This window comes from Coregonus clupeaformis, unplaced genomic scaffold, assembly GCF_020615455.1.
Source record: "Coregonus clupeaformis isolate EN_2021a unplaced genomic scaffold, ASM2061545v1 scaf0931, whole genome shotgun sequence".
NCBI lineage: Eukaryota > Metazoa > Chordata > Actinopteri > Salmoniformes > Salmonidae > Coregonus > Coregonus clupeaformis.
The window spans coordinates 60,716-73,308 of record NW_025534385.1 but is presented as its reverse complement, the minus strand read 5'-3'; the positions used below and the strand labels follow the sequence as shown (position 1 = coordinate 73,308).

Genomic DNA, 12,593 nt, shown 5'->3' with positions numbered 1-12,593 from the left:
GGTCTCCAGCCATAATGTGTGTGTGGTCTCTAGGATGGTCTACATTATGTGTGTGGTCTCTAGGATGGTCTCCATAATGTGTGTGGTCTGTAGGATGGTGTCCATAATGTGTGTGGTCTCTAGGATGGTCTCCATAATGTGTGTGTGGTCTCTGGGATGGTCTCCATAATGTGTGTTGTCTCTAGGATGGGTTCCATGATGTGTGTGGTCTCTAGGATGGTCTCCATAATGTGTGTGGTCTCTAGGATGGTCTCCATAATGTGTATGGTCTCTGGGATGGTGTCCATAATGTGTGTGGTCTCTGGGATGGTCTCCTTAATGTGTGTGGTTTGTTGGATGGTCTCCATAATGTTTGTGGTCTCTGGGATGGTATCCATAATGCGTGTGGTCTCTGGGTTGGTCTCCATAATGTGTGTGGTCTCTGGGTTGGTCTCCATAATGTGTGTGGTCTCTGGGTTGGTCTCCATAATGTGTGTAGTCTCTGGGTCGGTCTCCATAATGTGTGTAGTCTCTGGGTTGGTCTCCATAATTCGTGTGGCCTTGGGATGGTCTCCATAATGTGTGTGGTCTCTAGGATGGTCTCCATAATGTGTGTGGTCTCTGGGTTGGTCTCCATAATGTGTGTGGTCTCTAGGTTGGTCTCCATAATGTGTGTGGTCTCTGGGATGGTCTCCATAATGTGCGTGGTCTCTGGGATGGTCTCCATAATGTGTGTGGTCTCTGGGTTGGTCTCCATAAAGTGTGTGGTCTTGGGATGGTCTCATTAATGTGTGTGGTCTCTAGGATGGTCTCTATAATGTGTGTGGTCTCTGGGATGGTCTCCATAATGTGTGTGTCTCTGGGATGGTCTCCATAATGTATGTGGTCTCTGGGATGGTCTCCATAATGTGTGTGGTCTCTTGGATGGTCTCCAGCCATAATGGATGTATGGTCTCTAGGATGGTCTCCATTATGTGTGTGGTCTCTAGGATGGTCTCCATAATGTGTGATCTCTAGGATGGTGTCCATAATGTGTGTAGTCTCTAGGATGGTCTCCATAATGTGTGTGGTCTCTGGGATGGTCTCCATAATGTGTGTGGTCTCTAGGATGGTCTCCATAATGTGTTTGGTCTCTAGGATGGTCTCCTTAATGTGTGTGGTTTGTTGGATGGTCTCCATAATGTGTGTGGTCTCTGGGATTGTCTCCATAATGCGTGTGGTCTCTGGGTTGGTCTCCATAATGTGTGTGGTCTCTGGGTTGGTCTCCATAATGTGTGTGGTCTCTGGGTTGGTCTCCATGATGTGTGTGGTCTCTGGGTTGGTCTCCATAATGTGTGTAGTCTCTGGGTCGGTCTTCATAATGTGTGTCGTCTCTGGGTTGGTCTCCATAATGTGTGTTGTCTCTTGGTTGGTCTCCATAATGTGTGTGGACTCTAGGATGGTCTCCATAATGTGTGTGGTCTCTGGGTTGGTCTCCATAATGTGTGTGGTCTCTAGGTTGGTCTCCATAATGTATGTGGTCTCTGGGATGGTCTCCATAATGTGTGTGGTCTCTAGGATGGTCTCCATAATGTGTGTGGTCTCTGGGATGGTCTCCATAATGTGTGTGGTCTCTGGGATGGTCTCCATAATGTGTGTGGTCTCTGGGTTGGTCTCCATAATGCGTGTGGTCGTGGGATGGTCTCCATAATGTGTGTGGTCTCTAGGATGGTCTCCATAATGTGGGTGGTCTCTAGGATGGTCTCCATAATGTGTGTGGTCTCTAAGATGGTGTCCATAATGTGTGTGGTCTCTAGGATGGTCTCTATAATGTGTGTGGTCTCTAGGATGGTCTCCAGCCATAGTGTGTGTGGTCTCTAGGTTGGTCTCCATAATGTGTGTGGTCTCTAGGATGGTCTCCGTAATGTGTGTGGTCTCTAGGTTGGTCTCCGTAATGTGTGTGGTCTCTAGGATGGTCTCCATAATGTGTGTGGTCTCTATGATGGTCTCTATAATGTGTGTGGTCTCTAGGTTGGTCTCCATAATGTGTGTGGTCTCTAGGATGGTCTCCAGCAATAATGTGTGTGTGGCCTCTAGGATGGTCTCCATAATGTGTGTGGTTTCTAGCTTGGTCTCCATAATGTGTGTGGTTTCTAGGATGGTCTCGGTAATGTGTGTGGTCTCTAGGTTGGTCTCCGTAATATGTGTGGTCTCTAGGATGGTCTCCATAATGGGTGTGGTCTCTAGGATGGTCTCCATAATGTGTGTGGTCGCTAGGTTGGTCTCCATAATGTGTGTGGTCTCTAGGATGGTCTCCAGCCATAATGTGTGTGTGGTCTCTAGGATGGTCTCCATAATGTGTTTGGTCTCTAGGATGGTCTCCATAATGTGTGTGGTCTCTGGGATGGTCTCCATAATGTGTGTGGTCTCTAGGATGGTCTCCGTAATGTGTGGGGTCTCTGGGATGGTCTCCATAATGTGTGTGGTGTCTGAAATGGTCTCCATAATGTGTGTGGTCTCTTGGATGGTCTCCAGCCATAATGTGTGTGTGGTCTCTAGGATGGTCTACATTATGTGTGTGGTCTCTAGGATGGTCTCCATAATGTGTGTGGTCTGTAGGATGGTGTCCATAATGTGTGTGGTCTCTAGGATGGTCTCCATAATGTGTGTGTGGTCTCTGGGATGGTCTCCATAATGTGTGTTGTCTCTAGGATGGTCTCCATGATGTGTGTGGTCTCTAGGATGGTTTCCATAATGTGTGTGGTCTCTAGGATGGTCTCCATAATGTGTATGGTCTCTGGGATGGTGTCCATAATGTGTGTGGTCTCTGGGATGGTCTCCTTAATGTGTGTGGTTTGTTGGATGGTCTCCATAATGTGTGTGGTCTCTGGGATGGTATCCATAATGCGTGTGGTCTCTGGGTTGGTCTCCATAATGTGTGTGGTCTCTGGGTTGGTCTCCATAATGTGTGTGGTCTCTGGGTTGGTCTCCATAATGTGTGTAGTCTCTGAGTTGGTCTCCATAATGTGTGTGGTCTCTGGGTTGGTCTCCATAATTTGTGTGGCCTTGGGATGGTCTCCATAATGTGTGTGGTCTCTAGGATGGTCTCCATAATGTGTGTGGTCTCTGGGTTGGTCTCCATAATGTGTGTGGTCTCTAGGTTGGTCTCCATAATGTGTGTGGTCTCTGGGATGGTCTCCATAATGTGCGTGGTCTCTGGGATGGTCTCCATAATGTGTGTGGTCTCTGGGTTGGTCTCCATAATGTGTGTGGTCTTGGGATGGTCTCATTAATGTGTGTGGTCTCTAGGATGGTCTCCATAATGTGTGTGGTCTCTGGGATGGTCTCCATAATGTGTGTGGTCTCTGGGATGGTCTCCATAATGTATGTGGTCTCTGGGATGGTCTCCATAATGTGTGTGGTCTCTTGGATGGTCTCCAGCCATAATGGATGTATGGTCTCTAGGATGGTCTCCATTATATGTGTGGTCTCTAGGATGGTCTCCATAATGTGTGATCTCTAGGATGGTGTCCATAATGTGTGTGGTCTCTAGGATGGTCTCCATAATGTGTGTGGTCTCTGGGATGGTCTCCATAATGTGTGTGGTCTCTAGGATGGTCTCCATAATGTATGTGGTCTCTAGGATGGTCTCCTTAATGTGTGTGGTTTGTTGGATGGTCTCCATAATGTGTGTGGTCTCTGGGATTGTCTCCATAATGCGTGTGGTCTCTGGGTTGGTCTCCATAATGTGTGTGGTCTCTGGGTTGGTCTCCATGATGTGTGTGGTCTCTGGGTTGGTCTCCATAATGTGTGTAGTCTCTGGGTCGGTCTTCATAATGTGTGTCGTCTCTGGGTTGGTCTCCATAATGTGTGTTGTCTCTTGGTTGGTCTCCATAATGTGTGTGGACTCTAGAATGGTCTCCATAATGTGTGTGGTCTCTGGGTTGGTCTCCATAATGTGTGTGGTCTCTAGGTTGGTCTCCATAATGTATGTGGTCTCTGGGATGGTCTCCATAATGTGTGTGGTCTCTAGGATGGTCTCCATAATGTGTGTGGTCTCTGGGATGGTCTCCATAATGTGTGTGGTCTCTGGGATGGTCTCCATAATTTGTGTGGTTTCTGGGTTGGTCTCCATAATGCGTGTGGTCGTGGGATGGTCTCCATAATGTGTGTGGTCTCTAGGATGGTCTCCATAATGTGTGTGGTCTCTAGGATGGTCTCCATAATGTGTGTGGTCTCTGGGATGGTCTCCATAATGTGTGTGGTCTCTGGGATGGTCTCCATAATGTGTGTGGTCTCTGGGATGGTCTCCATAATGTTTGTGGTCTCTAGGATGGTCTCCATAATGTGTATAGTCTCTAGGATGGTCTCCATAATGTGTATGGTCTCTGGGATGTTCTCCATAATGTGTGTGGTCTCTGGGATGGTCTCCATAATGTCTGTGGTGTCTCTGGGTTGGTATCCATAATGTGTGTGGTCTCTGGGTTGGTCTCCATAATGTGTGTGATCTCTGGGATGGTCTCCATAATGTGTGTGGTCTCTGGGATGGTCTCCATAATGTGTGTGGTCTCTGGGATGGTCTCCATAATGTTACAACCTGTTTTTCTCTCTTTGTTGTCCCCTCACTCTATAATTCTCTGGCAGGTTTTGAGCTGTCTCACTGCCAGGATCCTGGGGTGCCTCAGTTTGGGTTCAAAGTCAGCGACCAGGGGCACTTCGCTGGCAGTGTCATCACGTACGGCTGTGACCAAGGTTATACCCTGCACGGAAGTGGCATACTCAAGTGCATGACCCGAGAGAGAAGAGCATGGGACAACCACCTCCCCTCATGCATAGGTAATCCTTCCTTATCCCCCTCTTTCTCTCTCTCTCTCTCTCTCTCTCTCTCTCTCTCTCTCTCTCTCTCTGTCTCTCTCTCTCTCTGTCTGTCTGTCTCTCTGTCTCTGTCTCTGTCTCTGTCTCTGTCTGTCTCTCTCTCTCTTAATTTCAATTTAAGGGCTTTATTGGCATGGGAAACGTGTGTTAACATTGCCAAAGCAAGTGAAGTAGATTGTAAACAAAAGTGAAATAAACAATAAATATTAACAGTAAACATTACACTCAGAAGTTTCAAAAGAATAAAGAGATTTCAAATGTCATATTATGTATATATATACAGTGTTGTAACAATGTGCAAATAGTTAAAGTACAAATGGGAAAATAAATAAACTTAAATATGGGTTGTATTTACAATGGTGTTTGTTCTTCACTGGTTGCTCTCTCTCTCTCTCTCGTGTTTCTCTCTCTCTCTCTCTCTCCCTCTCTCTCTCTCGTGTTTCTCTCTCTCTCTGTCTCGCTCTCTCTCTGTTTTACATACACTAAACAAGCTGGATAAAAGACTCCCTATCAATAAAGTGTTAGCTACAGCTCTTTAAGCCAGCCACTGTTTAACAACCAAAACACTGTATACACAAGAATACAGTAGTAGCTCACAGGAGATATTCCTGAATAAATACATGTTAAATAGAGAAACCAAGTGCTCAATGGTATTTATAGGGCTACACCTGCAGAATGTTTATGTCCATTCTGGAGCTACACCTGCAGAATATTTATGTCCATTCTGGAGCTACACCTGCAGAATGTTTATGTCCATTCTGGAGCTACACCTGCAGAATATTTATGTCCATTTTGGAGCTACACCTGCAGAATGTTTAAGTCCATTCTGGAGCTACACCTGCAGAATATTTATGTCCATTCTGGAGCTACACCTGCAGAATGTTTAAGTCCATTCTGGAGCTACACCTGCAGAATATTTATGTCCATTCTGGAGCTACACCTGCAGAATGTTTAAGTCCATTCTGGAGCTACACCTGCAGAATGTTTATGTTCATTTTGACCATAATCCATCAGCATAAGACACCGCAGAGACACAGCTTCTCTAGACCTGCTAGATTCAAGCTAATTGCAGGGAATAACTTTAGCAGTTTGTCCTCCTTGCCTTTCATTGACTAAATCTAATGCAGCAATCTACACATCTACCACTGATCACTGATGGAAAGGATGGAACACTGCCACTATGGATGATTTGGCTAGACATGTATTAATCAATGAGCTACTAAACGAGACAATTAAATGTTTTCAATCACTCAAAAGGAAACAAATAATAAAATGTGAGGAGTTCATTCACTGTTATTTTAAATCACTACACTACAATACAGCACAATGCTCTTACTTCAACTTCATTTTTTATTGCTGGCATCAAGACCATTTAACATAAAGAATCACCTGGCATCAAGACCATTTAACATAATGAATCAGCTGGCATCAAGACCACTTAACATAAATAATCAGCTGCCATCAAGACCATTTAACATAAAGAATCAGATGGCATCAAGACCATTTAACATAAAGAATCAGATGGCATCACCCCCAATTATTCTGAACAAAACATGAGAGCTATTTGTCTTCTCCAACAGTCCAATTAAGTGGAAATCATGTAGGACTAAATCCCTGGGATTAACACTGAGCACAGCAATGTTGACTGTCTCATTGGACTGCATACTAATATGGGCTGAGAGAGAGAGAGAGAGAGAGAGAGAGAGAGAGAGAGAGAGAGAGAGAGAGAGAGAGAGAGAGAGAGAGAGAGAGAGAGAGAGAGAGATGTTATGGTTCTGTTGTTATATTATGTCATTTATCCATTCATTTAGTGTGGATAGTTATGGTTCTGTTGTTAGGATTTGTCATGTAATGTATCCATTAATTCAGTGTGGATAGTTATGGTTCTGTTGTTAGGTTATGTCATGTAATTTATCCATTAATTTAGTGTGGATAGTTATGGTTCTGTTGTTAGGTTATGTCATGTAATTTATCCATTAATTCAGTGTGGATAGTTATGGTTCTGTTGTTAGGTTGTGTCATGTAATCTATCCATTAATTCAGTGTGGATAGTTATGGTTCTGTTGTTAGGTTATGTCATGAAATGTATCTATTCATTCAGTGTGGATAGTTTGTTGGTGATATTGATGGTCGATGATAACCAGGACAATAGCTGAGCAATTCATACAGTGTGTGCAGTGGTGGGTCTCTCTCCCACAGACCAGGACCAGGCACATATATTTTCTGGACATTCTTTTAAAGTTAATTAATGGTGTCATTAAGAGGCATACTTTAGGGGAAACACGTTTTGCATTTCTAAGTACTCTGGGTACTCTGTCTGCCGCACACCATTACAAGGAGAAAGGGGCTTTAATCTAGGCAGGGGTTTACTAACCGCTAGTCATTACCAGGTACAAGGAGAAAGAGGCTTTACTCCAAGCAGGGATTTACTAACCGCTAGTCATTACCAGGTACAAGGAGAAAGAGGCTTTACTCCAAGCAGGGATTTACTAACCGCTAGTCATTACCAGGTACAAGGAGGTGTGTATGCATGCATTTCTTAATACATTTTCCCTCAAGGGAAATGTCCTGTTGTTTAGATGTTGGATATTGACAAGGTCGGATGACCTGTTAGTGACCTGTTTTTGGTGTGTGTGTTTCTGTGTGTGTGTGTGTGTGTGTCTGTGTATGTGTGTGTGTGCCTGCAGCGGAGTGTGGTGGTAGGTTCAAAGGTGAGTCTACAGGGCGCATCCTGTCTCCTGGATATCCCTTCCCTTACGACAACAACCTGCGCTGTACCTGGACCATCACTGTCAATTCGGGCAACATCGTCAGGTAGCTACTTCACATATAGAATGGGAATCTGATATTAACTCTTTACCACAAAATTAATGGGCAAATGAGGGTACCCTCGTCTGGTACCTCGCAGAACAATTTCTATATTAATGCATGACAAAACAGGCCTGCTGTTTTTTCAGATAATATCTTGTCAAATATTGACTTACTTTGATCATTAAATTAGGATTCATAATGCACAGTTTGATAATTGCCTTTGGAGGTATGTACGTATCAGAGTTTCCGTCAGCCGGTAATTGCCGGTGTTTGGCCGATAAAAAAAAATGGAAAGCCGATAAGTAAAATTGTTGCCAGCCAAATTGACCGGGAGAAAAAACAATCCCATTGCAAAATAATGCTTTTTATTCATTGTTGGAAATATGAGTTAATGGAAATACATTTGACCGCCATGCTTATCAGTCTATAGGTTAATTTGCAACATTTTGTGGAATTAAATTGGGTCGTGTGTATTTTCATTAGTCATCATGTATCTTATTTATCACACACACAGAGCACACAGATAATATTTTGAGCGGAATATCACTTGTCAGACAGCTCCATCTCCTGCAGCTCCTCAGCTCGTTGCTGCTGGAGTGAAAAATGCTTTTATAAGCCCAGTCATCGAGCAACGATTCTAAATGAAGTCGCTTGTTAAAAACAGTTTTGATGGCCACAATTAAAATATCTACAATTTTTATTTCTCAACTGGTAATTGAAGCACGCCTCCCATTTGCCATCAAGTGCATAGGCAACGCTAGGCATGCCATCAGCGCGTCACCCACCACTTTGCAATGTGAGCTGGAGGCAGGATTTTGAAAACATATGCTTAATTGTTTGAAACCTGAACATTTTACTTCATATTATGAGTCATGTCTTGCCTTGCTTCAAAGTAGCCTAGGCAATAACCGACCATAGACACGTGGAAGCAGTTATTTTATGAAGATTTCCTCATATGCCATTGAAACCAGCATTTTTCTCCTGTTCTATTGGTTTTCATATAAACTTACTTTCATTGTCCAGAAGCCAAAGGCACAATCCTAGTCATATTAGCAACCCGTTCTAGTTGTTGCATCTTTAGATTCCCCCTCTTTCTAAGTTTCTAACTGAGATTTTCATCTCTGTCACATTTTAAACTGTTCACATCAGGTGCGTTGTTTAGAATGGTGTTTTCCTGCAAATTGCATTTTGGCAAATGTTTGAAAATGACGTTTTATTGGCTACTTAAGATGAATTATCATAATCTAAATATGACTTCTGTCATTCTGAGCACCGTGGGTGGACACCCTAATGGGTTACGCACCCAGTGCATATTGGTCAGGTAATTATCTCAAATGGCCTGTAAATAAAAATCTTCCCATCTACCTTTTCACCATGGAAATTAAAACAAAAATGGGAAAATGGGGCATCCTTTTCTGGTACCTTGCATATTAGTGCATTCCAAAACGTAGCCTTCTGCATTTCCAGATCTTGTACAAAGATTAACTTAGTTAGAACCATGTAATAAAGATTAGAAAATACACCTTTCGTGACTGCCTGTGGAGGTTCTGTAGTTTCTCTAATCATTTTGGTGACTGCCTGACTGTGGAGTTGGTTTGTCCAATCGGATCCCAGCTAGCCCTCCAGATCCTGGAGCCAATCATACGGAGGATGTGAATAGAACTACAGCAGAATTTTCAGACGGTTTGTCCTGCCAGACATTGCTGATAGAGTCAACAGAAAATGCACACAACAGATAGAAATTGAAGAAGTTATGATTTGAAATTGGTGTTGTCTTGGCCAAATTTGGTTAGTTTAATTCCGATTTAAATCCATCCCCCCTAGCCTCCAGTTTCTGGCGTTCGACACAGAGGCATCTCACGACATCCTGAAGGTTTGGGACGGACCACCAGAAAATGAGATGTCTCTGAGGGAGGTGTCTGGCTCCCTGGTCCCCGAGGGGATACACAGCACCCTCAACGTCGTCACCATTCAGTTCGAGACTGACTTTTACATCACCAAGTCTGGCTTCGCCATCGACTTCTCAAGTGAGTGCTTGACCAAGAAAATACCTGTCAAAGAAAGAACAGCATTTATTTATTCCATTTACCTTCAACTCTGTAATAATTGGGTCTCATATGAACTGGGAAGCTAACAAATGCTTTAACAATTTTCTTCTCAAGTGAGTCTTTCAACAAGAGAGGACAGGCAGCATGTTGTAGTTTTTCCATTCTCCATGTTTTATAAATTGTGAAGTAGAAAGCTATCAAATGCTGAAACAATCTGAACCATTCTCACTTAAAACTGAAGTAGTTCTCTCAACCTTATATAATTGTGAAGTACAGTAGAAAATATCAAGTACGGTAACACTATTTGGATAATGTATCTGTAGATGCTCTACAGACTATTTACAGACAGTGACATTTCAACTAATGATCTACTATCCCTAACCCTAATCCTAACGTTAACCCTTATCCTAACCCTAAACTTTACTCTTACCCTAACCCTAACTTTAACCCTTACCCTAGCCCTTATTCTAAACCTAACTGTAACCATGATCTAAGCAAGCAGTTGCTTATCAACAGATAGTTTGTTGATAGTATGACCATCTCTAGAGCATCTACAGATGGACTATCCAGACTATCCAAATAAAGTGTGAACTCAAGTTCAAAGCTATGGACTATCAGGTTTCTAGAGATCTTTCTACAGCTGTGACCAGTTGAGCTTGAGAATCAGTCATGATTCTCCAGCTGTATGTAAGTCAGACTCAGTCATGATTCTCCAGCTGTATCTAAGTCAGACTCAGTCATGATTCTCCAGCTGTATATAGTGTAAGTCAGACTCAGTCATGATTCTCCAGCTGTATCTAAGTCAGACTCAGACATGATTCTCCAGCTGTATATATTGTAAGTCAGACTCAATCATGATTCTCCAGCTGTATCTAAGTTAGACTCAGTCATGATTCTCTAGCTGTAAATACTGTAAGTCAGACTCAGTCAGGATTCTCCAGCTGTATCTAAGTCAGACTCAGTTATGATTCTCCAACTGTATATAAGTCAGACTCAGTTATGATTCTCCAGCTGTATCTAAGTCAGACTCAGAGAGGCCATAATGTCAAATCTGCTGTGTGTCCTTCAGCTGTTGTTTAATGTCATGTCTGCTGTGTGTCTCCAGGTTCGGTGGCGACAGCCTGCAGAGATCCAGGCATGCCTATGAATGGCAGTCATAACGGAGAGGGGAGAGAACCAGGTAATACAGTGAACTTCTCCTGTGATCCAGGATACGAGCTGCAGGGAGAGAGCAAGATCACCTGCATCCAGGTGGACAACAGATACTACTGGCTGCCCAGCCCTCCCAGCTGCATTGGTGAGGATTTACTACTATACTATACTATACTATACTACTGGCTGCCCAGCCCTCCCAGCTACATTGGTGAGGATTTACTACTATAGTATAATATACTACTGGCTGCCAAGCCCTCCCAGCTGCATTGGTGAGGATTTACTACTATACTGTACTATACTATACTATACTACTGGCTGCCCAGCCCTCCCAGCTATACTATACTATACTACTGGCTGCCCAGCCCTCCCAGCTGTATTGGTGAGGATTTACTACTATACTATACTATACTATACTATACTATACTATACTATACTATACTATAATATAATATAATATAATATACTATACTATACTGTACTACTGTCTGCCCAGCCCTCCCAGCTGCATTGGTGAGGATTTACTACTATACTATACTATACTATACTATACTATACTACTGGCTGCCCAGCCCTCCCAGCTATAATATACTATACTATACTATACTATACTATACTATACTACTGGCTGCCCAGCCCTCCCAGCTGCATTGGTGAGGATTTACTACTATACTGTACTATACTATACTATACTATACTGTACTACTGGCAGACCATCTCTCCCAGCTGTATTGTTGAGGATTTACATGAAATATAACTGCTTAATCAGCCCTCCCAGCTGTATTGGTGAGGCTTAACATGCAATATAACTAGTTAAACAGCCCTCCCAGCTGTATTGGTGAGGCTTTACATGAAATATAACTGGTTAATCAGCCCTCCCAGTTGCATTGTTTAGGCTTTACATGAAATACAGTACATTTGGAAAGTATTCAGACCCCTTCACTTTTTCCACATTTTGGTACGTTACAGCCTTGTTCTAAATAAATAAAAATCCTCATCAATCTACACATAATACCCCATAATGACAAAGCAAAAACAGATTTTTAGAAATGTCTGCATATAAAATAAATAAATAAAATATGTATTTGCATAAGTATTCAGACCCTTTGCTATGAGACTCGAAATTGAGCTCAGGTGCATCCTGTTTCGATTGATAATCCTTGAGATGTTTCTACAACTTGATTGGAATCCACCTGTGGAAAATTCAATTGATTGGACATGATTTGGAAAGTCATAAACCTGTCTATATAAGGTCCCACAGTTGACAGTGCATGTCAGAGCAAAAACCAAGCCATGAGGTCGAAGGAATTGTCCGTACAGCTCCGAGACAGGATTGTGTCGAGGCACAGATCTGGGGAAGGGTACCAAAACATTTCTGCAGCATTGAAGGTCCCCATGAACACAGTGGTGTAAATCATTCTTAAAGGGAAGAAGTTTAGAACAACCAAGACTCTTCCTAGAGCTGGCCGCCCGTCCAAACTGAGCAATCGGTGGAGAAGGACCTTGGTCAGGAAGGTGACCAGGAACCCGATGGTCACTCTGACAGAGCTCCAGAGTTCCTCTGTGGAGATGGGATAACCTTCCAATCGGAATCCATGCTTCAAGATTGTTTTGATCACGCGGACTGGGATATGTTCCGGGTAGCTTGCGAAAATAATTTAGACGAATACACTGAAACGGTGACTGAGTTTATCAGGAAGTGTATAGGGGATGTTGTGCCGACTGTGACTATTAAAACCTACCCTAACC

General features: G+C 43.1%; 1 protein-coding gene across 1 annotated transcript in view; it reads left to right on the top strand.

The window, feature by feature from the left end:
* The window catches only part of LOC121585399 (CUB and sushi domain-containing protein 3-like), a gene marked incomplete at both ends in the record, with an annotated part of 156,664 nt that overhangs the window by 127,448 nt on the left and 16,623 nt on the right, over positions 1-12,593 (top strand). Inside the window, 4 exons of the mRNA XM_045217134.1 lie at positions 4,603-4,794; positions 7,521-7,647; positions 9,469-9,671; positions 10,798-10,989. Of these exons, the coding sequence (XP_045073069.1) occupies positions 4,603-4,794; positions 7,521-7,647; positions 9,469-9,671; positions 10,798-10,989 (714 nt within the window). The remainder of the gene's footprint in view (positions 1-4,602; positions 4,795-7,520; positions 7,648-9,468; positions 9,672-10,797; positions 10,990-12,593) is intronic.